At 40.3% G+C, this 25,966-nt stretch overlaps 1 protein-coding gene across 2 annotated transcripts in view; it reads right to left on the reverse strand.

Annotated features, from left to right (window-relative positions):
• The window catches only part of LOC311052532 (sex comb on midleg-like protein 2), a 48,588-nt gene that overhangs the window by 22,211 nt on the left and 411 nt on the right, over window positions 1-25,966 (reverse strand). For both annotated transcript variants that reach the window (XM_084067528.1, XM_084067527.1), the window contains exons 2-7: window positions 22,447-22,565; window positions 18,534-18,608; window positions 15,819-15,889; window positions 11,692-11,926; window positions 9,647-9,735; window positions 8,487-8,730 (exon numbers count right to left, since the gene is read on the reverse strand). In XM_084067528.1, coding sequence (XP_083923654.1) covers window positions 8,487-8,730; window positions 9,647-9,735; window positions 11,692-11,926; window positions 15,819-15,889; window positions 18,534-18,608; window positions 22,447-22,468 — 736 coding nt within the window. In that variant the 5' untranslated portion in view covers window positions 22,469-22,565. The remainder of the gene's footprint in view (window positions 1-8,486; window positions 8,731-9,646; window positions 9,736-11,691; window positions 11,927-15,818; window positions 15,890-18,533; window positions 18,609-22,446; window positions 22,566-25,966) is intronic.

The raw sequence follows: 25,966 nt of genomic DNA on the forward strand, positions 1-25,966 counted from the left end.
AAAAGCTATATATATATATATATATATATATATTAACTTTGTCATACGACACACCTAGCTAAGCTCAGGATGAGTGAGCTTGTAGATCGGCTATTTTCACAACCCATCTAGATTCTAGAAGACCAAACTGTCAATACCACATGGCAGTTTTTTTTTTAAAGCAGAGGGTTTTCAGGCAGCACTGCAAACACTCCAAGTAAAACATTTGGACTGGCCCTTTGTGCCTTAATTAAGTCAAGGAATCTGCTGGAGATGGTCTTGTTGTGCCAACATCCACTGTTTAAGTCACTCCTTTATGTCCTGCATGAAGGCCACCCCTAACCGGAGGCTAAGGCTCACTTCAACCTCTCCAAAACGTTCCTTGTTAAAGCTGCAATCCACAAGTTTATTTTTTTGTGTGTGAGTGAATAAAACGTTATTTTGTATGCTGGAGTATGTATAATATACTGTAACTGTTCTACATGCTTGACGTCCTTAAACCATTCAACCCGGGAGCGCATCTGTGTCATTTTAGATTTTAGTCATATTTTATACTTTGGCTATTCAAAAATAGCAGATCTATAAGCTCATAGCGCGGTGAGCTATTTTTGAAAAATCTTGAAAATGTGTGCAAATCTTTGAATACATAGGCTATATTTTTTGGAAACAACATTTTTAACTCAAATCTTTGTTTCTAGGGGGTCTCTGGAACAACATATTTTGGTGGGGGTCCGTGGCCAAATACACATCATTTTTGTTGTTTGGTTGCTACTGTGTATCAGTGGCGCTCCAACCTTTTCATGTCAAGGACCCCCAAAATGATATGTATTTGGCCGCCAACACCCCCATCTCAAATTATTTTGTTCCAAGAACCCCCAGAAGCAAAGATTTGAGTTAAACATGTATAAACATATATACTTCACCTTGCAGCGGTACTGCGCGCCGAGAACAGCTGACATGCAAGCTCACAACCGCGTCGCGGATGCGACCATTGTGAGCTTGGAGGTCACAACGGTGACCTCCAAGAAAAACAGCATCTGAAAGTTTGATGGGATGCATTTTTACACGTGAGGCTGTGACCACTTTTACATTGCACCTTATGAGCGGTGGGGTTCATTTGGTGCCGGCCTGCGCGCGCATACTGGTCGCCGCCATCTTCATTGTAGTTCGGTGGTGGTACTGTAGTTATTGTAGTTCTCCATCGGGAGAGGGAGACGTCGGGACATAAAAACCTTACAGAGTTTAGCTTTAGAATGTGTTTTGTGTTTTAGTCCAGTGCTGTGAGTCCACTGTGGCATGACGGACACATAACCAGGACCTTCACGCTGCCTCCATCAACCAACAGGTTTCACTTAACACATTGCCAGAGTTTATTCATAATTTACTGCATTGACTGCCAACGATTTGCGTGTTTATTTGTTGTTGTTATTTTGTTAATTAAATGCATTTAAGTTTCTCAGGCCATGGTTTTAAACACCTACGAGAATCGACCACAAGAGAGCAGCAAAATGACACGCTCGATGACTCGCTGACCCCCCCCCCCCTCCAGGATCAAACAGTCAAAACAACATGAACCGGATGTGACGTCAGAGACGATCTCTGATCGGGCTAAAAACGATGTGATATACGACGATGATGCCTGATCGTCACCCGGACCAAAGAAAATAGATGTGGAGCTATCAGTTTGTATTTTATACCGTGTGAAAAAAAGTATTTTAGCCACATTAGCGCATTTTCCAAGCTAAAACCGGAAACCGGGAAACGGAAATCGCTGAAATTGCTTCCGGGTGAAGCGGAAGTGACTCGGAAGCGAAAATGATCTCGGAATGTAAATAAGACAGCGTGATCGTCTATTAACTAAATTAAACATTAGGACGCAGATCTGCGTCCTAATTACTCTGGCAGCCCACGGTTGGATCTATTAGGACGCAGATCTGCGTCCCTGGCAGCGGATGTGTTAAGTCATCGGGGTACTAGCATACCTTTAACCCATTCAATCCGGGAAGGCGTCTGTGTCATTTTAAGATTTATTTGGGCTATTCAAAAAATAGCAGATATACAAGCTCATAGTGCGGCACCGAGTGCCGCACTATGAGCTTGTAGATCTGCTATTTTTTTCTTTACAGAAATGGTGAAAATGGGTGCAAGTCTTTGAATAGATATATACATTTTTAACTGAAATCATTGCTTCTGGGGGTCCCTGGAACAAAATATTTTGAGATGGGGTGGGGGGGGGGGGCAAATACATACATCATTTTGGGTGGTCCTTGACATGAAAAGGTTTGAGAACCGCTGATATTACAGCAACATACGTTCCTATTGGCTAAATTGTTATTTTAAACATCGGTATCCCTGATTGCTATCCAAACATGAAAATGCATTTTGTTTACTAAAGAGCTGGAGAGGCAGGGAGAACCCTTAGCAATGATTACTATATATATATAGAGCTGTATAGACAGGGGTGCACATAACTGGTGCGCAGGTGCGCATGCGCACCCAAAATAAAAAATGCGCACCACATCAGGCGACGCGAGGCGCTTTTGCGCACCAACAGCTGGGACAGGAATTTCCAAGCTTTTATTTTTTAGCAAAACTAAAAAATAAAAGCCTGGAGATCGAGGCTAGGAATTTACTTCCTGAAGCCACACTCACACAATCACTCTAAAGCACCCGTCGGCCCCATGTACAGCCATTAGGCACAGGGGTAGAGATATGACTCGCGTCGCCTCGCATCGCCTCGCATTGCCTCGCAGCGTGCACGCAGCCAGCAGCGGCTGTTAGAGGCACTCGTCACCGATGATGAACGCACCGTAATGGTGCAAAATATGCCGTGAACGTCCCAATCTGGCGGATAAAATCAGCGCAGCAGCACAGGGCACCAACCTTGGGGGCTTTATGTAACAGCGTGAGAAAAAAAAAAACGACGAAAATCGGCGGAATTAAGAAGCAGAGCGTCCTTTTTTTCTAGCCCCCCCCCCCCCCCCGTTGACAAAACTGTCCGGTGGGCACCGTGCTGAACCTGCCCGGTGGGCACCGTGCTGAACCTGCCCCCCCCCCGTTGACAAAACTGTCCGGGCTGACCCCCCCCCCCCCCCCCGTTGACAAAACGGGACGGGCGCCATGCGCACCAAGTCACATGTCCAGGTGCTCTTCTGCGTACCAGACCTAAAAAGTTATGTGCACCCCTGTGTATAGAGCTATTCAACACGTATTTTAACTAAAGAAAATCGCTTACTGCAGGGGTTCTCAAACCTTTTTATACCACAACCCCATATTATGAGGGATTGTCTTGGGGAACCAAATGGACCCGTGGTCTATGTATTTGCACCACCTGCCCGTAAGCATTTAGCCAACATATCTGGCTAGAAGTTTAACATTATTGCAACTCCGGTGGTTCTAGCCTAGAACCACGTGATCCAGCGCTAAATGTTTCTCTATCGTGGTAGCTGTTGGTATGTTCTGGTTGTCTGTCTGTGAGAACGATCTCCCCGCTCCGAGCGAGCCGCTAGGTAATGTTACATTACCAAATTTAATTTAAATCCGCGAGGGTACATATGGAACCAAATGGACCCGTGGTCCATGCATTTGTACCACCCGCTCATATTGAACATACAGTAAGTAAATCGTTTATGAACAGCTAAAATCTTTTTGTGTCTGGTGTGTTTTCCACCAGATAGCGCTGTTCGCCTACCTATGAATGATGCCTCGCCTGTCAGGAAAGGATAGACCCGGAAATGACGTCATTAAAAAAAATCTTTTGTGGAAAAAAATAGCTTTTTCTCTGTTTCGGTTGTTTTTTGACAAAAACAAGCCACATTCAACTGGTCACAACTATGCAACGGCTAACCGCGACCGGGCACATTTTTTCCCCCTATACTACGAGACCCCCGTTGCGTGTAATGAGGTGATCACCGTGAGGATGGCGATCAAGGAAAATATTCCACGATTTTTTGAAAGGTTAGTAAAAATCTCTCGGATTCGCTGGCAGTGGCTTGACATTTTTCTGAAAAACTCTGTCAGTTAACACATTGACTGCCATCGGCTAATCTCAGAACGTCCATCGTAGTGCCAAGCAATTTCTTACCTTTTTTGTTTTTTTGATTCCGTCATAGGCCCCGCTAAATCCGTTTAAAATCCGCGTTCATTTGGTTCGACACAAACACGGGACCCGACCGAACAAAACGCTGAAAACCGTGCGGCGATCCGACACTGCATTCTGGAGAACGAGAGGAAAACGCTAAAATGGTGGATGTGGTGAGAAAAACAACAAGCCAGAGATAATGGCGTCCAAAGTTGACCGCTAGACAGGAAACGGAGGCGGGAGAAAAACCGGAAACAGTATTATTTCGTTTCCGGCCCGCCCCCTTCGAGACCGGAAGTGCAAAAAAAATCCGGAATCTGCACCTGCACGATTTAACATGGGAAAACACCCGCCCCGTAGGACTACGGGAACGGCAGTTAACGGTTGGATTTAACGGCCCGTAGGACTACGGGCCTGGCAGTGGATGTGTTAAAGAGTTAAAACACGGAGACATACGAGGTTTCTGACCCCCCCACCGATGGCGACGATATAAGTCACGCGTCCCGCTCCGCTCCGACTCGCAGAACGAAGTCTGCAAATGATCAGCAGCACTTCAGCAGAGCTCTTAAAAACACTGATCTCTGCGCTAACCCCATGTGACTTGATGCTTGGCAGACACCGCGCGCCACAAAGCTATTAAACCACCCCATTGTACACGATCCCTGGGCCGCCGCCCATTAAATGGCTTTGTTGCTATAATTAGGGGTTCTATCCCTTTAATGAAAGGCCCAGTTGATCAATGGCCGTACGAACCTTTTGGAGAAGAAAAAAGCACACAGGGAGTGGTGTGGCTTCGCTCGGTGGCTTTTCAGTTAATAGCCAAATAAATGTAAAGCTACCAATTTCTGAAGTGAACTTTAGTCGTTTCGACGAACACACTGAACACATTTAACCCATTGAGACCGGGAACGCATCTGTGTCATTTTTTTAAGATTTCTTTGGGCTATTCAAAAAATAGCAGATCTACAAGCTCATAGCGCGGCACCGAGTGCAGCGCTATGAGCTTGTAGATCTGCTATTTCTTTTTTTAAATCGTGAAAATGTGTGCAAATCTTATATATATGCTTTTTAAAGCGAACATCTGTTACTCAAATCTTTGCTTCTGGGGGATTCTACAACTTCTACATCCAAACAGTTTTTTGTAAAAAACGTATGTTTCTATATCAGTGGTTCTCAAACTTTTTCATGTCAAGGACCACCCAAAAAGATATGTACTGTATTTGGCCACGGACCCCCATCTCAAAATATGTTATTCCAGGGACCCCCAGAAGCAAAAGATTGAGTAAAAAAAAATCGCTTTCCATGAAAACAAACAAACAAAAACATAACAAATATATATATATTTGCACACATTTTCACGATAAAAACATTTTTGCAGATCTGCTATTTTTGAATAGCCAAAGACATCTTAAAAATGACTCGGATGCGTTCCCGGTCTCAATGGGTTAAGTTGATATATTTATGGATTGTTGCTTTAGGGGGGATAATGTCTGCCAGCCCAGAGCGCTGGATGGGAAGTCTCAACACCAAACAGGGACCCAATGAGCACCGTGGAGGAGGTTGACGTAGCTCTCTAAACATCCACCACCAATTATCTAGGTGGATTAGCACAGACCCAGAGAAATGACAGCAGAGTGAAACACTCAACCGCATTTAGTAAGAAATGTGCCAGGAACAGAGAGAAGGGGCCAATCATTTCTCACAAATATTTTTACTAGTATGCTACTACCAAGTGGTGGGAAAAGTACTCGAATGTTTTACTTAAGTAAAAGTATCAATACTGCAAATTAGAAATACTTTGTTACAAGCAAAAGTCCGGAATTAAAAATTTACTTGAGTAAAAGTACAAAGGTATTGGTATCAAAATGTACTTAAAAGTACTAAAAGTAAAAGTACTCATTATGCAGAATGTCCCATTTCACAAGTTTTCAAAAAATAATATTTTTGAAAATAGCAGATCTACAAGCTCACAATGCGTCGCATGGCGACGCATTGTGAGCTTGTAGATCGGCTATTTTCAAATGGGCGAAATTAATATAGAGCTGAAGTGGGTAATGTATGCTTTGTAATAAAACAAAAAATACATTTAATTTAATTTAATTAACTAGTAACTAAAGTATTCAAATAATTGGAGAGGAGTAAAAGTACAATATTTGCCTCTGAGATGTAGTGGAGTAGAAGGAGTAATCTACTTAACTAGTTGGAGGTTAATATCTTGTCATTACAGTACACTTTAAGCAGTCAAATGTGATGAAAAAGAAAACACCAATTCACTTTTTCTAGTAAATATACACACCAGTGGCTCAAAAGTGTTGTACATAGTTTTGATCAAATGCCCCTAGTTTTTACATTGATTTTACACGTTATTATTAGAGTTCTGCTGCCACCTAGAGGAGGAGATTCACCACTGCTCACCACTGTTTGTTATATAGAACACTGTTCCTAAACCAGTGGCCCGCGGACCACTAGAGGTCCATCGCATAAATACAGCTCATCCAGGGGGAAATGTTTTAAAATGGTAAAAAAATATATATAAATGTATTTATTTAGGGAAAATATATATATTTAAAAAAAAAAACCTTAAATAAATAAATACAAGTCCATCAAACGTATCTTTAAACTAATATAGGTGTAGAGTTGGGAAAGAGCTTGAAATGAAATATTGACTGTAAAGGCCTTGTTATACTTCGTTTTGTGCATATGTATGCGTGCACGCACGCACTGTACTACATACAGTATATACATTGTTGCATATTGTTGTTCAAAATAAGCATGGTATTGGACTGCCGCACGGGCGGCAGTGGCTCAGGGGTAGAGTGGCCGGTAGAGCGGCCGGATGGCAACCGTGAGGTTCCCAGTTCAATCCCGGTGTTAGTGTGGAAGTGTCCTTGAGCAAGACGCTGAACCCCTAATTGCTCCTGATGAGCAGGTGGTGTCTTGTATGGTTTCCTCCGCCATCGGTGTGTGAATGTGTGTGTGAATGGATGAATGTAATGCACAATCTATGTAAAGCGCTTTGGATAAAAGTGCTATATAAATGCACCATTCACCATTTAGTAAGGGTGTCACGATACTCGATACGTATCGAAATTGAACCGAAAATGACGTACGATACAGTGTATCGGAATCAAAAGTCGTATCGCGATTCAAGGGTTAAAAAAATACATACTCCCGCGCATGCGCACATCCGATTGCACGTCCGGGTGAAGCCATGCTGGAGCCGCTGTTGTGTTTTCCGTGCATCACGCATGCGTGCTTACGACGGGGGAGAAATAAAAGACGACAGGACCAACCCACACGCACCACAGAGGAGTTTAGGAGACAGAGAGAGAGACGCCGTAGCGTTGCGTCTGTACTATTACCGTAAATTTCGGACTATAAGCCGCGACTTTTTTCCCTTTTTTCGACCCTGCGGCTTATATAACGGTGCGCTTATCTATGGATTTTTATAGCTAACGGCCACTAGGGGACCTCCTAAATCTAGGGATTTTACACCCGCGGCTTATAGTCCAGTGCGGCTTATATATGTACAAATCATTCAATTTAGCTGCTGCGGCTTATATTCAGGTGCGGCTTATAGTGCGAAAATTACGGTACTTTACATTTCACCATGGCCACTGCTGAAGCCAGCGATGGTAATGATGATACACAAACGGAAGAATTGGAAAACCCTCCCGCTTCCTTTAAGTCAAAAGTCTGGCAATATTTTGGCAAAACGTTGACAAAACGGCTACCGTTTGTCGATTATGCTCCACATTGATAGTTGCTCCGTCTTCTCTTTTTTTCCCTCTACACCTATACCTCTCGGCCAAAAATAGCCGATCTACAAGCTCACTGTGAGCTTGTAGATCTGCTATTTTTGGCTAACGTTCACCTCAGAAAAGGGATGGGATTAAGAAAAAAAAGAAAAAACCCTGTTGAAGACCCCTGGCTTAGCTTATTATTCACATTTCTTGTTTGTTAAAGCTCTTACCTGTTCAAGCAATGTGAACATACTTTAATATGTTTAAGAGCATGTAGCCAAATAACAGTTGTCTTTGGATCCTTTTTTCTTACATATTCAACTTTGTATTTAGATTTTATTTAGTTATAGAGCTTCACAAGAATGTTGTGAACTCATCTTAAAGATACATCTGAAAATGACAGTTGTTGTAAGGGCATAAAACCCTTTTTGTTATTCTCATTTGATATTATTCAAATAAAAGGGACTTATTGAGAAACATTAATAATAATATAGCCCTCAAAGCTGAAAAAAAGGACGTTTTAAAAATATATATCGTATCGAAAATCGAATCGAAAGTCGAATCTAATCGTGGATTAGGTGTATCGTGACACCCCTACCATTTAATGGTCCAGAGCTAGAAAACAAAAAAGGTAAGAGAACCACTGTGCTATACTGCCACCTAGAGGAGGAGAGGACACTCACCACTGTTGCCCGGTGGCTGCAGGCTGTGCTTGGTGATGGAACACCAGCCGACGGGGAAGACGTCCCGGGAGTCGTACTTGCACCAGTAGTCGAAGGCCCCCCTCCACCCGTCGAACATGACGAACACCTCCTCGCCCTTCACCTCCCCCACGGTGGCGGGGCAGATCAGGTAGGGGTTCTTCTTGTCCACCGCCTCCAGCTTCAGGCCCGTCTTGAAGCTGTTCTGAGGCGGCCTCGGAGGCTCCTGGAAACAGTGAATGTGGATGAAGAAGTACTCTGATATTATTACTTAGGTAAAAGTAGCAATACCACAATGTAAAAATACTCTGTTGCAAGTAAAAGGCTTGTGTTCAAAATGTTACCTGAGTAAAAGTACAAAAGTATTGGCACTGCAGCAAAATATACTTAACATACCAAAAGTAAAAGTAGTAAAATGTTTGAAAATAGCAGATCTACAAGCTCAAAATGCGTGAGCTTGTAGATCTGCTAATTTTCAAATAGCCTATGTATAAAATAGGGCTAAAGTGGTTAATGTATGTTTTATAACGTAATCATTTATATCTGCGAAGTAACTTTAAAGTTTTCAAATAATTGTAGTGGAGTAAAAGTACAATATTTGCCTCTGAGATGTAGAGGAGTAGAAGTAAAAGTACTGAAAGTTAGAAATACTCCAGTATAGTAAAGATACCTCAAAATGGTACTTAAGTACAGTACTTGAGTAAATGTACTTAGTTTACTTCACACCGCTGCTCCTGGAACAACATGAGTCGATATGATTTAGGGCTGCAACTCTAGATAACTTTTTCGATTAATCGAATGATCGAGATGCATTTTTTATATATAAAATTTGTTTAGTTTTATTATATAACAACGAATCAACGTAAAAACAGTTCTGATTGACTTTTTATAATTGACAAAATTAGGTTAGTCTGATTAAACTAACAAAGGTAGCTAAAATAGCAGATCTACAAGCTTGTAGATCTACAAGCTTAGAGTAGATTCAAAAGAAATATTTGAAAGAAAAAAATATTATTGCATTTTTGTACAATTGATTAAATAGATTAGTTCGACTAACTGTGACACCCATAATATAATTCATGACCTATCATAAAATAAATAAAAACATCTTTTAAAAGTGATATATTTGAAGGAAAGCATACTTTTTTAAAGGCTGCGGCCGGGGCCATCTCTGCTCCGTTTAACGTTCTCAATAGGAACATGGGCCACGAGGAGGCGTTCATCCGAAATCCTTGAAGAGAGGCGAAAGAATGAAACCACCATTAGACATCATTCCACACATAAGTAATACCACACTGTCATTCTAATCCAAAAGAAAAAAATACAATGTTTTAGAGCTCTGGAAAGCACTCATTTGGCCTGATTTTAGGGCAATTATTTTGTTATTTTGTTAGCGATTACTATATTTACACCATTGGTTCTCAAAGTGGGGTCCGGGGACCCCCAGGGGTCCAGGGGGTCCCCAGCTAAATGATAGATTAGGCACCAAATGGACCCTTATGGGTCTGTAACTCTGAGAGTGTACAAATGGAACCAAATGGACCCTAACGGGTCCATTTGGTTTCATTTGAACACTCTCAGAGTTAAATTAACATTGATTTTACAATATAAATTGCGGTCCAAGTGATAGAAATGCCATTAAATGGGGGTCCGTAGCCCTAATGCATGTCAAACTGGGGGTCCTTGAAATTAAAATGGTTGAGAATCACTGCTAGAGCTGTAAAAATCTTCTCTTATGGGGGTCCCTGGCATATCTTTTGAAATGGGGGTCCGCGGGCTAATAAGTGTCAATTTGGGGGTCCTTGACATGAAAAGGTTTGAGAACCACTGATCTACACTACACTACAACACTGATGATACGTCCCAGGTGCATCCACGTGATGATTTCATTTATAGTTATTCTATTTATAGTGGCTCATAGGAATAGACTACGTGACAATCAGGAACAGTCTGGTGACCACCGGAGAGACGGGTGACAGCCGGAATGTAGACGGCATCCCGGGAGCAGTATGGGTTGGCGCCCCAGCCTGTGTCTTCCGTGAGGAAGAAGCCCAACAAACCCACGGTGAGGCCTTTAAGGAGGGCCATTCAGGCAAGTCGCAAGACACCATCATGCCGGAGTGAAATGTTTGGAGCGGGGGGAGGTCCTGGACCTGGTGAGACGAAGGAGGGGCCTGGACAGGAGGCCATCCACAGAGCCTAGTCCCTCCACGTGCCAGAGCCCCCCCCCGGTCCTAGCAGAGTAGTTCCGGACAAGCGGACTGAGGGGCCCTGTCTTGGCCTATAAAAGGACTGACCATGGGTAGCTACTGGGACGTAAGTCGGGCCTTGATCAACCCCGGCTGGGTCACCTGGGTGAGGGTGTATGTTTCGAGACCCGAAACACCCGATGACCCCAGGCTACAACACTGATAATAAGTCACAGGTGCATCCATGTGATGTTTTTTATTTACATCGATTACTTTTCCAATTAACACATTGACTGCCAAGATATTAAAGATAGTTTTCTATCCCCGTGCCAGCGTAATTACCTTAAATCAACGATCGTTGAAACGCCGTGGAAGATACATTGTGTAAAAAAAAACACGAAAAAAAAGTTCCAATGAGTAGGCGGAGGGATCTGTGGACAATAAAGTTCCAACCGCGATCGGCCATTTTGGGGCTTTGGTCCGTTGAAAACGGGTGGTTTTCAATGCAAAAAAAAGAAACTGAGTTAGAGGTGTTTTTCTGAAAATCCCATCATTGGGATGAACGGATGTGACGTCACATCCACATACTTCTCTGAGTGACGATCGATCATTCCAAAGCTGTGTTAGGGTACCCCTTGTGCAATTTTTTTTTTTAAATGTTTTTTTGGAAAGAACGCATCAACTCGATCTTGGCCATCAAGTGATGCATTTGAAAGAACGAGTATATGCGATCTTGGCAATCAATGTGTTAATCAAATAATCAAGCAACAAATCGATTTTTCACTAAATCGATTCGTCGACAACGGTGTCGTGTACAAATAGCTACATAGCTGATCTACAAGCTCACAACTTGTCGCATTGTGATACAACCTTAGCAGCCTTCTGTCAAGACAAAACAGACAGCGTTCTGCAAAAAACATTTGGTCTGATTTCGCTAGTTGTTTCCTAGTGACTGCAGCATGAATAAAGAATACAGAGGGTTGGTGACGTGAGTTTACCGAGCGGCGGCTGCAGCATGTCTCCTTTCTTCTCGCAGGTGCCGATGGGCTGGATGTCGGACGAGTCCACCAGCCTCCAGAAGTCGTTGGTGCTGTCGCTGCCGTCCAGGCGCAGCCGCAGCCGCACGCCCGTCATGCCCATCACCGTGGCGATGCACACCGAGGTGGAGTTGCGCGGGTCGTGCGCCTCCAGCTTCATTCCCACCTTGAAGTCGTTGGAGGGCGGGACCCTGGCCTGGAGAGAAGAGGAGGATAATAACGTTAGAGAGAGAGAGAGAGAGAGAGAGACACGTTAACCACATGGACCCTAGAGTCCCCTATTCCGGCATTTTCGGGCAGGTCATAAATAGGCAAGTATTCAGAGAATGGATCCAAATGGGGGTAACTTAGGCCTGTCACAACTATTACATGATCGTTTAATCGCAATAGTCTAATTACAACGCGTCACTGCGTTGTAAGCTTGTAGATCAGTTATTTCTGCTATTTTTACATGCATACAATTATTAACACGCTGGGTGCCAAAAACGTATATATATTTATTTATTTTTCAATTTTTTTTTTTTTCTTCTCCATAGCAACAGGAGATATCATTTTTCAAAGATTTAGACTTGAATCCACTTCCTTGTTAAGTTATGACTTCAAAATGCTGTATCTCTGCTCCTGTGTACTTTTTTTTTTTACAATGTTAATTTTACTATTTTCAACTGGCTGTAACTATGGAACGGATTACCGAATGTTTTTAATGTTTTCCCCCCGATTGTACGAGACCTCTATCTGTGTAATGAGGGGATCACCGTGGGGACGGTGATCACTGAAAATATTTTGTGACTACTTGAAAAAGGTTCAAAAATGGTTAAAAACCCCGGCACTCAACGTAATCTGTTATTATAAAATGCTGGCACCCAATGTGTTAAAGAGAGAGAGAGAGAGAGAGACAGACAGACAGACAGACAGACAGACAGACAGACAGCCAGACAGACAGAGAGAGAGAGGTTAACCACATGGACCCTAGTGTCCCTTATTCCGCCATTTACGGGCAGGTCATAATAGGCAAGCATTCAGAAAAAATAGGCGAACAACATAAAAAAAAGACAGACTTCAGATTTTCATGGATCCAAATGGGGGTAACTATGCATGACGGTGTCTTGATTATATGCAACAGAAAAGACAATGAGTCAATGTTACCTTATTGGACACAAATCTATGCATTTTCCTGTTATTTCTGAACGGGTCATACAACCCAGTTCTAACCCTGGAACAACAATAGAGCGTGAGGCTCAGAGTCTGTGCTTGTTCTTGTTACATGTACACAGTACCCGCAATACTGACTGTCCTGGATATGGTCTATACAGTAACAGGATATACTGTTTACATGTACCTTTAACCCATTAAGACCTTTACACTTTGGGCTATTCAAAAATAGCAGATATACAAGCTCGTAGCGCGGCACCGAGTGCCACGCTACGAGCTTGTAGATCTGCTATTTTTGAAAATTTGTGAAAATGTGTGCAAATCTTTGAATATATATATTTTTAAAGCAAATAGTTTTAACTCAAATCTTTGCTTCTGGGGGGTCCCTGGAACAACATATTTTGATGGGGGTCCGCGGCCAAATACATATGATTTTGGGGGTCCTTGACATGAAAAAGATTGAGCACCACGGATATAGAAACATACATTTTTCAGAAAACTGTTGGGATTTAGGAGACATGTAGAATCGGCTTCAGGTCTCAATGGGTTAATAATCTGCTTTGTCCCTGTTCATACTGTATGTGCCTAAGAATAGACTATTTCTCTGCCTATCTGTTCCCTCCACACTTGAGAAGGCATTTGAAGACTAACTAGAAAAAGTGCTCCTCGGAGCACAACTCTCCGCCAGAAGACTCGTGTTGGGAATGTTGGGAATGTTCTGTCTGTATAAGTGTCCTATCCGTCCTGTCTGTATAAGTGTCCTATCCCTCCTGTCTGTATAAGTGTCCTATCCGTCCTGTCTATGTAAGTGTCCTATCCGTCCTGTCTGTGTAAGTGTCCTATCTGTCCTGTCTGTGTAAGTGTCCTATACAATTGTTACAGTATCCGCCATTTCTCAGCCATTTCGTGATTGTTCCAGTCTTACCTCACTTTGAAAGAGGGACAGACTCTTTCAAAGTGACACACGTAGTTATAGGCCGTTATACCGAACATAAGAGAACATTAGAACATGTTCTCTTATGTTCTAATTCTTACAAAAAATCCGTCCTGTCTGTATAAGTATCCGTCTTGTCTGTATAAGTGTCCTATCCGTCCTGTCTATGTAAGTGTCCTATCCCTCCTGTCTGTGTAAGTGTCCTATCTGTCCATTTCTCAGCCATGTCAACTCGAAATCATGCTCGCTGGCTTGGGCGCTTAGCTGTTAACTAAGCATTTGTAGGATCGAGGCCTTCCCATCTAGAGAGGCTTTAGCTTAAAGGACGACTTCACCGCTTTTCAACCTATCTTCATATAATTGGTCCTCACTAATACTCATGATAAAATGGTAAAAAAAAAATCTACTTGGTCTGTGTCTCATAGGAGGGCTGTGGACAGTCCAGAAACCCGTCTACCAGTGACATCATCGTTAGGCATGATTTTTTTTTCCAACAAGATTTCACATTTTTTATTTAGATTTTTATTAACACGAGAACAATGGCTTCTTTTATTGCATTGCAACTTTCCAGGAATAGAAAGCCTGCAGTTTCTATTAGCTTGGATTCCCCATTGATGATGTCACTGGTAGACGGGACTCTGAACTGTCCACAGCCGTCCTCTGAGACACAGACCGAGTAGAAAAAAATGGTACCATTTTATCATGAATATTAGTGAGGACCAATTATATGAAGATAGGTTGAAAAGCGGTGAAGTCGTCCTTTAATTAAAGTACAGTATCTGCTTTGCATGCAGGATTGTTGGAACTGTCTTACCTCACTTTGAAAGTGGCACAGACTCTTTCAAAGTGACACATGTATTTTATAGGCCGCTATACGTCACTAGCCAATCGGATCACACTATTTCACCGTATTGTCACGTGTCACCTGAGGCTTGACCAATGTTAGTCCCAGTTTCAGAAAGTGAAAACAAACTCTCCTGGCGGAGAGAATCATAGCAAAATAGACAATAAACAATGAACCCATTAAGGCCTGAGGTTCAGACTCTACAACAATGTATGTTGCTAAATATCAGTGGTGCTCAAACGTTTTCATGTCAAGGACCACCCAAAATTATATGTATTTGGCCAAAATATGTTGTTCCAGGGACCCCCGGAAGCAAAATATGAGTTAAAAATGTTTGCTTTAAAAAAATGTATATATTCAAAGATTTGCACACTTTTTCACGATTTTTCAAAAACAGCAGATCTACAAGCTCACAGCGCGGCAGTGAGATTGTATATCTGCTATTTTTTAACACATTGAGTGCCAATTGCGTATATCTATGCAAACCTAATTAATTGCGCAGCGTGCCAGTCGCGTAGATATACGCGAAGTGGTCTTTTTTTTTTTTTTAATCACAGGTTCACATTTCATTGTAGGCCTTGTTCGCCACGACACATTTCATTGTAGCACCACCGTAAACGGAATTAAATTCCGGATCCCACTCTAAAGCGGAAACAAAATCTCCATTTTCTCGGTTGTTGTTTTTCTCCTCGCTGATCGCTGTTTAGCATTCACCGCTGTAGCTTCAAGATGGCGGATCGCAAATCGAAACGGTTTTCACTGGGCGCCTCACACAGATCCCCTGTGTGTTTACAAACAGTTGAACGCGCGATTTTAACGGATTTAGCGAGGTCTGTGGCGACGTGAAAAAAACAACAATAAAACGCTGGCACTGGTGAGTACATTATGAGATTAAATTCTGGCGTGGAATGTGTTAATAGCCAAAGTATGAAATAACGGTTAAAGTGGTTATAATCTAAAATGGCACGGATGCGGTCCAGGTCTGAATGGGTTAATTAAAAAATGAAATAACCAAATGCGTTGGTGACCACATCAGACAGGTGAGATGGTGCAGAAATGTGTGTGTGTGTGTGTGTGTGTGTGTGTGTGTGTGTGTGTGTGTGTGTGTGTGTGTGTGTGTGTGTGTGTGTGTGTGGTCACTGGGGGTGAGGGACATACCTGACGCAAAAAGGTAGGAGGAGCAGGTGTAGATGATGTTTCTCTGAGATACTCGTCCCAACTGAACGCATCTGGAAACAAAGCAGGATCGCAGATTATTATGACATACAGTTTTACATGACAGATTCATTATGCATTTGGTAAGAATAACAATGGCCTTTCCTTGATTGTATTGTTTTGTTTTGTAAGGAGACTTTGAGTATTTGCAATATAATAAATTATTTAAATCAATTCTGGCACTCAATTGTACTACCTATGAATATGTAAAAGAACAGAAACGAATAAACACAAAATATTTCTATATTATGTTGTCCCAGTGCCAGAGTTTTTTTCACAGAAAACAAAAAGTGAAACATTTCAGTACTTTTTCCACCACTGGATAACCCAATAACACACAAGCATTATATTGCAGGGCAATGGGTTTTCAGGGTCACAGTGAGGTGGCCTACATTTGGTACATGACACAGCACCTTCCCTACACGTAACCCTACACCATGTTGTCCCTCAGGCCCAGGCAGGAGGTGGGCATACATCCATATGTGGCAGAGAGCTACTGTACCAGAGTTTGGGGACCGTTTGAAACACCCAGAAAACATCCATTTATTTAATCCAACCATACACAGGCTTGCTGGTTTAACCCATTAAGACCTGAGGCCTATTCTAAAAATGTTTTCTAAATCCTAACAGGTTTTTTTGCCTGCCAAAAACGTTTATAACAAAAAAAAAAAAACTAAAATTATTCTTTATTTTTGGGGGGTTTTCCGTTTCTCCGGAACGGAAGGACGGGTGTTTTTGATTAATCTAACATGTTAAAAATGGAGTTTGAAGTTATAATGGGTTTGTATAGGAAGGGGGCGTGTCTGATAAAATGAATATCTAATATCTAAATATTGAATCAAGCAACTTAAAAACTGTCTGGGGGGTTCACAAAGGCCTGAGCAGACGATACAATCACCAAAGGTTTTTTTGAAAGTGAAATATCCCTTTAACATAGCGTGACAATCATTTTAACCACTTAGCTTTGGCTATTCAAAAATAGCGGATCCACAAGCTCATAGCGCGGCACTTGGTGCCGCGCTATGAGCTTGCAGATTTGCTATTTTTGGTCAAATGTATATCAATTTAGGGGTCCTTGGCATGAAAAAGGTTGAAAACCACTGTTGTAGACAAAACAATAAGCAATTCCAAAATAGTCCCTCCGGGCTATGAGATATAAACAGCAGACTGTCCCTCCCAGCTATGTGAATGAAAAAAGAAACGCATTGATAATGTGTGTGAAACATCTGTATTTCCCGAGAAGATATCAATGTGTTTTGTGTAGTTGTGGTATTGTTTTCTTAAACACTAGATCATTGGTTCTCAAAGTGGGGTCCAGGGACCCCCAGGGGTCCTTGAGGGAGTTCCAGGGGGTCCCCAGCTAAATGATGGATAGTTAGTAACCAAATGGACACTTATGGGTCTGTAACTCTGAGAGTGTACAAATGGGACCAAATGGACCCTAACGGGTCCATTTGGTTCCATTTGTACACTCACAGAGTTAAATTAACATTGATTTTACAATATAAATTGGGGTCCCATTGATAGAAATGTCATTAAATGGGGGTCCGTAGCCTAATGCAAGTCAAACTGGAGGTCCTTGAAATGAGAATGAGAATCACTGATAGAGCCATAAAAATCTTATTATTATGGGGGTCCCTGAGGCATATATTTTCAAATGGGGGTCCGCGGGCTAATAAGTGTCAATGTGGGGGTTCTTGACATGAAAAAGTTTGAGAACCACTGCACTAGGTGGATTAAAGGTCTGTAATGTAATTTGAGACCTCAGTGCTCTGACTGGAAAGTCATCCCTGCAGAATATGGGAAAGTGACAGTTAAAAGAGCGACAGACGAAACAGAGAAATCATAATAATGCTATACTACGTATGACACGTTCTGAAACTTGTCGCTAGTCATTCGACTAGTGGAATCTCACGAGACTCAAATCAGCCGGCATCATACGACCTGCGACAGGCTAATTCATACCATACCATACCATATTCATACAACTACCTCTCTCTGCAACGTTCTATAACGGTTTCGTCTCATCGTAATTTTTTTGCTCTGAACTAGCCTTAAAGGGATAGTTCACCCCCAAAAATACTTTTTTTCTATCCATTAGACCGGTGGACCGGTAGGCAGCGGTTCCGGTAGGAGACACAAAGGAGACTCTTTGTGTCTCCTACCGGAACCGCTGCCGGTCATCAAATTATTGGCTTAGAAATGCGACAAAAACTAAAAAATATCCATGAGGTGACTAATTGATGGAAAAAGTCATTTTGGGGGTGAACTATTCCCTTTAAAACTCTTGTACATTTTCCTTATCGTTTTGCAAGGCATATTTCTGCAATTCCAAACTTTTTTCGATGTCTAAAATAGAAATTATTTTGAATTCACACACTTTTCCAGAGTTTACAGGCATTAGCCTGCTCCTCCACATAGAAACTCACAATATTATATAACATGTGGGCGAGGCTGAGCTTGTGAAATTAAATGTAAACATATACCACAAGGAACCAGAACAGTATTGTTAACTGGAGAAAGCGAATTGTTATAAAGGAAATACAATTGAATGAATGCTTCCTGAAAGTACGGGGAAACATTGCCACTGGAAGCTTGAACCTAGACACCCTATACTTTACACAGAGGACAGAAATATGATATGAAGATCCATATTACCTTTAGCTGCAGTAAGAGTCTGTCCTGAAGGTGAAAGAGTGCTTCCTGGTTTGTCTTTTTTCCCGTCCTTCTGATCTGTGAACACAAACAGGGCCATTGATTCCAGAGAACGACTCACAAGCACAGCTGGAACAGTTGAACAGTTAGTCACCACTTTCAACCAGACGTCCCTGTTTCGGAGATGCCAATAGGCCAATATTTTTTTTACCAGAACACCTCAAAAATAAAAACAAAAATAGCAGATGCTCAAACTTATACCATAGATCGGCTATTTTTGCTATGACGTACAGTGGTGTAAAGTAACTAAGTACATTTACTCAAGTACTGTACTCAGAGGTAGGGTAAGTGATTTTTTTATTATTATATATTTTTTATTATTATACACTGAAAATGCATTTTCTGTTTAAGAGCTGGAGGCACATTGGAGACTCCTTATATGGACAGGACACTCTATAGTAACGAGCACTATCAGAACATAGACCCATTTTGCAATTATTCACGACGCGTTGTGAGCTTGTAGATCTGCAATTTTCAAACATTTTAGTACTTTTACTTTTGGTTCTTTGAGTACATTTTGATAGCAATACTTTTGCACTAAGACTCAAGTCAATTTTTAATTGCAGACTTTTACTTGTAACAGAGTACTTCTACATTGCAGTATTGATACTTTTACATACAGTAAGTAAAACATTGAGTATTTCTTCCACCACTGATGACGTATATAGGGCTGGATACACCTGGTATCCATATGATATAGCTCTGTCAACGTACTGTACTGTACACGAGCCAAAACCCCAAGTCCATTCATTCCTATGGGAACATCTGTGAGATCCCACGTGTTTACGAGACTCCTTCCGTTATGTTTGCAGTACTGAATGAATTTTGTCTCGAGGACACTAGAAAAACTAGGAAAGAAACATTAAGACCGGGAAACAAATGTCATTTTAGATTTCAACCACTTTTTTAAAAATCATTATTTTATACTTTGGCTATTCAAAAGTAGCAGATCTACAAGCTCATAGCGCGGCACCGAGTGTCGCGCTATGAGCTTGTAGATCTGCTATTTTTGCAAATCTTTGAATATATATTTTTAAAGCGAACATTTGTAACTCAAATCTTTGCTTCTGGGGGGGGGGGGGGGGGGTCCCTGGAACAACATATTTTGAGATGGGGGGTCCACGGCCAAATACATATCATTTTGGGGGTCCTTGACATCCACTGATATTATAGCAACATACGTTTTTCAAAAAAAAAAAGTTAGGATTTAGAAGACATTTGTAGAATCCCCAGAAGCAAAGATTTGAGTAAAACATTCTCTTTAAAAAAATATATATATACATACATATATATTCAAAGATTTGGAAAAATGTTCACGATTTAAAAAAAAATAGCAGATCTACAAGCTCTGCTATTTTTAATAGCCCAAAGAAACCTAAAATGACACAGATGTGTTCCCGCCGCCGGCTTGAATGGGTTAAAATGCCAATTTTGTTCAAAATCATTTCCGTGGTATGTGATCTTATCTGGACCGTAGGGTGTTAATCTCCACAGCAGGGAGTCTCGGCACGAGCTCCTGTTGCTAACATTAGGATCTAGGAGTCAACACCTGTTCCCGAGGTCTATTTCTGCTTCACTATTCTCCTTTTGCCTGGTTCAGGAATACACCATTGATGCCGTCTATAATATAATATAGACGGCAGAGATGCTATTCTAAATGGTCAGGCATGTTACACTCAATATAGACTCTATATTGAGTGTTGTAACATGCCTTACCATTTAGAATAGCATCTCTGTTCAGAGTGGGCAACTAGAAGAACTGTCTTGAGATTGTAGCTATAGGCCTGTCACAATTATTACCATTATTAATCGTCTCATCGCAATTATTTGAGATAATCGCAGTTATTTTTGCATTATCGTCATAATTGTTTCCATGTTGAAAAATGTTCCCAACTTTTCAAATATAAAAAATAGCAGAAATAGCTGATCTACATTTTACATGCATACAATTATTAAATATGTATATCATTTCTTTGTATATTTTTACATTTGTAAATGCTGTTCTTATGCTTGCATCTTTTCCAGTATATTGTCTAAACTTCACCCTGAGTGGAATACTAGTATTTCCCATTATACCGTGTGGCAGGAAAACAGCAGAAGACGCCATTTCATTCCATTCAGTTGCTTGACAATATCAAGAATACCTTTTATGCAAAGTGCCGTTCGGTATTCAAATGGGTTAATTGATCAAATTGATAATTTTGACTCATCCGTACAATACAGTAAATGCATTTCCTTGCATCGAACACAGGAGGGAATATTGCGTCTAATTACACAGAATTACAGGCCTCACACAAAATGTGGAAATGAGTGGTTAAGACATCTTTACGGTAGTATTGCTTTCATGTTTCATCAGCACACCCTCTTACTAACACCTCAAGTAAGACTTAACCCATTAAGACCTGAGGCGATTCTTTAAAAAAATCTAAATCCTTACAGTTTTTTGAAAAAAAATATAAAACATGTTTTTTTCACGATTTTTCAAAAATAGCAGATCTACAAGTTCATAGCGCGGCACTCGGTGCCGCGCTATGAGCTTGTATATCTGCCATTTTTGAATAGCCAAAGAAATCTAAAGTGACACAGATGCGTTCCAAAACTGACATCCATCCATGTGTTGAAGAGACGGGACACATTTAGCTCATCATCATGAAGGTATTTCTCATGCCATAATCAATAATCATTTGATTCATTCAAAGAATGACATTCTGCTTTAAGATTGCTGTAACATTTTTATGAATCAATTTGAAAATGCAATAAAGGACACTCATCACAGACATAATGTCCCATTTCAAGTTCAAAATGTATAAACGTCTTTTGAAAATAGCCGATCTACAAGGTCACAATGCGTCGCATCGCGACGCATTGTGACCTTGTAGATCGGCTATTTTCAAATGGCCGAAATGTATAGAGGGCTGAAATAATGTAGAGGGCTGAAGTGGTTAATGTAAATTTTGTGATAATCTACATCTGTAGAGTAACTGAAGCTGTCAAATAATTGTAGTGGAGTAAAAGTACAATATTTGCCTCTGAGATCGATGTAGTGGAGTAGAAGTAAAAGTATTGAAAATGAGAAATACTCCAGTGAAGTAGAAATTCCTCAAAAGTGTCCTTAAAAGGTAGGGTAAAAGGTAAGTGATATTTTTGGGTTAAAACAAAAAGTATTTTGTTAAAAGGTTAAAGCACTATATTCTGATAGTAATCATTGCTATAGAGTGTTTGTTCAGTAACAGGAGTCTCCCCGTCTCTCCAGCTCTTTAACAAATAGAAAATACATTTTCCGGTAGGTGTCAAAATCTCAGCCAATCAGGAGAAAGTACCCATTTTTAAGCTTCATTTTTATAGTGTTCCAGTTCCAATTTTGCCTGCTCATTTCTTAGTGTCATCACTTCCAATTTCACTTGTTTAATCTATATCCTGATTGAGTTCTCTATCCTGATTGGATAAAATTGGAAATGAAACTGAAACTGAAAAGAAAATGCATTTTCTGTTTTATAAATAGCTGGAGGGACAAGGAGACTCCTTTAACTGAATAAACACTCTATAGCAATGAGTACTATCAGAATATAGAGCTATTTAACACTTATTTTAACCAAAGAAAATCACTTACCCTACCTTTAAGTGCAGTACTTGAGTAAATGTACTTAGTTACTTAACACCACTGGTGACGTATTATGTCCTGTTAACTGGCGTCGCTATTTTGGGCAATTTATACAAGAAAAAGGTCATGTAAAATGTAAAAAGAAAAAAAAAACATGACAGTCGATCAACAAGCTCTCAGTGCAACATTGTGAGCTTGTAGTGTGGGTGTTTTTGAAAGAAATGTGACAAATAGAAAAAAATAAAGTGTTCTTGCCTTTTAGTGGGGTCTTCCCCATGTCGACAGGTGTGATGGCGATATCTCGGTGACGAGGATAGAAAGATGCAGGGTATTTTACCCCAGTACGTCCCTATAGTCTCCCCTGTGGCACTGTCCTGGAAAATAGCACATATAGGGAAAGTAGTTCATGTCAGCTGTAGAAAACTAATTAATCCACACACAGATTCATTAATACACGTGCACCCATTTCTGTCAAAGTACATGTTTTGGCAGGGGAGTGAGTGCACTGTGTGCCCACTATGTCCCTGGTTTTATTTTGGAACCTGTGATGCCATGCATCTACTGTACCCTCTCTGACCTCAATGCATTTCCTGTCTTTCTATACGGTCCTCCTTGTCTTAACCCATTCAAACTGGGTGTCATTTTAGATTTCTTTGGCTATTCAAAAATAGCAGATCTACAAGCTCATAGCACGGCACTCGGTGCCGCGCTATGAGCTTGTAGATCTGCTAATTTTGAAACGTGTGGAAATTTGTGGAAATCTTTGAATATATATATATATATTTTTTAAGCGAACATTTTTAACTCAAATCTTTGCTGCTGGGCCGTCCCTGGAACGAGATATTTTGAGATGGGGGTCTGCGGCCAAATACATATCATTTTGGGGGTCCTTGACATGGAAAGGTTTGAGAACCACTGATTATAGCAACGTATGTTTTTTTTTAAACGGTTAGGATTTAGAAGACATTTATAGAACTTCCCAGAAGCAAAGATTTTAGTGAAAAATGTTCACGATTTAAAAAAAAAAAGGCAGATATACAAGCTGATAGAGCTTGTATATCTGCTATCTTTGAATAGCCAAAGAAATCTAAAATGACACAGATGCGTTCCCGCCGCGGTCTTAATGGGTTAATACAAATGGCAAAAACAAGTTTAGCTACCGTCATTCAGCTTCATGACATAACCGAAGATGTTACTGAGCTACCACTGTGATGAACACAGCGTTTTGGGTAAGATTGATTCAAATCAAGCAGCAATGCATGAGGCGTGTGAAGTTTGTTTACATGGATATCGAGAGCTACTGTAGGAGAGAGGGGGGAATCCCCCTTTCATACTTTAATGTGAGTACTTAAAAGACAGGGACCCCACACACAGCACCACACACAGTAGTAGGAGATAATCAGCAGGTTTGAGCGGCTGGCTCTCTTTATAAACAACCAAAGTAGTGCCTTCAGAACCCAACCCAGTGGGAAATAAATACTGATTCCCACAGCTCTGACATGCTGAGCTTGAGCTACATTATGGAATATTTATATACAATCGAGGGCAACTTGGAAATTAAACCGATAAAATGTTTTAATTGAAAACATGGCTTTACAAATTGAACAAGCACTTCAACACAGAAGTGCACTGTTTTTTTTTACTATTACCTGCATTATAAAGCCTTAATAGTCCAATACGTTTTTTTCTGAGTGCTTTTTTTTGGGGGGATTCTTGCTCTGAATGCGTCTACTTTAATGTCAATTAATAAAATAATAAGTCAGCTTTCAGCATCTTATGTCTCCAAGTACTGGCCTATGCCTCTAAAATAAGACAGCCATGTGATGAAACTACCCCAAAGGTACTTTTGGGTTGCTTTGAAATTCCTTTTGAGAAGGACTGAACCATCCACTTAAAAACTTACTAAAGTAATACACAAACTGTCTTCAATATGTTTCTGATAGCAACCTCCATTCTGGTCTAGCTGTCACAAACTGTACACAATTCAATACATCTGTTTTTTTTTTCTTCATGCATTACATAAGAGCAGGGTGGAGCAGTAACTGTAACAAGTTGCACAGAGCCATGCATGTACAGTAAAATCCTCCCACTGTTCATTTATACATTTTTTGACACACTCAAGAGTACTTTTTTTTTTATAGTGTATTGACTTTAGTGGTAGGCTATATATTTATTATTTATTATATAGAGAGAGATCATTAAAAACCTAATGTAACATTCCAGTCATGGACCCTCCCACACATGGACAGGAAACCTACATGATCGGGGGAGGTTAGGTGGCATGTTATTATCGGTGGTGTAAAGTAACTAAGTACATGTACTCAAGTACTGCACTTAAGTACAGTTTTTAGGAATTTTTTACTTTACTTGAGTATTTCCAATTTTTAGTACTTTTACTTCTACTCCACTAAATCTCAGGCAAATATTGTACTTTTACTCCACTACAAATATTTGAAAACTTTAGTTACTAGTTACTTTGTAGATAAACATTATTAAATTATTACATTATAAAACATACATTAACCACTTTAGCCCTATTTTATAACGTTGCGATCTACAAGCTCACAACGAGTGAGATTGTAGATCTGCTATTTTCAAACATTTTAGTAACTTTTTTTCAAACTTTTACTTTAGGTACTTTAAGTACATTTTGATACCAATACTTTTGTACTTTTAGTCAAGTCAATTTTGAATTCCAGACTTTTACTGTACTTGTAACAAGAGTATTTCTACATTGCAGTATTGATACTTTTACTTAAGTGAAACATTTGAGTACTTTTTCGTCCACTGGCTATTATAGGCCTATAGATCATCATGTAACCATATAATAATATCATTTAGATGCCAGATCATCATAATCATAATGACAGATCATGATCAGGGAAGTAGGTAGTGCTGCATTTTTATAGGTCCTACAAATCACCATCATGCAACAACAGCTACAGTTAGTCATCCATGATGAACTGAAACTCAGATATCAGCCCATGGGAATGTTTAACAGATCATTAAAAGAAATCAATGGTTTATTTGAAAACACTGAGGAGGTTTTCAAAACAGTTTATATAATCGTATGTCAGTCAGCTTATTTTGTTTTATGAATATAAAATATTATTGTGATTTATTACAAAATGTTAGGTTAGGCATGAATGTTATTTGTTTACATGGTTTTGGTTGAATGAACTGGACAACAGCATGTTCTTATAATAATATTAACATTAAACTATCTTAACAAACACACATTATTACCACATTTGAATGTGTTCATCACCTCTGAATATATATTTTTCATGTAGTTATGTCATTAGTTTAACATTAAATTATATTGTAACTTAAACACACAATTTAATGCATTCATCACCTCTAAATATATTCAATACTGGGGTTTTTAAGTATTTATGTCATTATTAGGATTGATTGATACTATTAACATTAAATGATATTGCAACTTATAACAAACTCACATTATTACCACATTTTAATGTGTTCATCACCTCTAAATATATGTATTGCTGTTTATTTTTTAAGTATTTATGTCATTATTAGGACGATGACTCCCTCAATAGAATCAATAAATGTAATCAGAAGTATTGTAATAGCAGTTAGCTACTGCTAACACCTTGATAGTTGGCAAATAGCAGATCTACAAGCTCACAACGCCTCACGCAGCGACGCGTAGTGAGCTTGTAGATCTGCTATTTCCCCCCCGTTCCAGGTCGTAGCCTGCTCCCCCAGACTAGAGTGTTGACAACTGGACGGCTTCATTCGGCTAGCCCAG

The sequence above is a fragment of the Gymnoscopelus microlampas genome (assembly GCF_963454915.1).
Source record: "Gymnoscopelus microlampas genome assembly, chromosome: 9".
Classification (NCBI taxonomy): domain Eukaryota; kingdom Metazoa; phylum Chordata; class Actinopteri; order Myctophiformes; family Myctophidae; genus Gymnoscopelus; species Gymnoscopelus microlampas.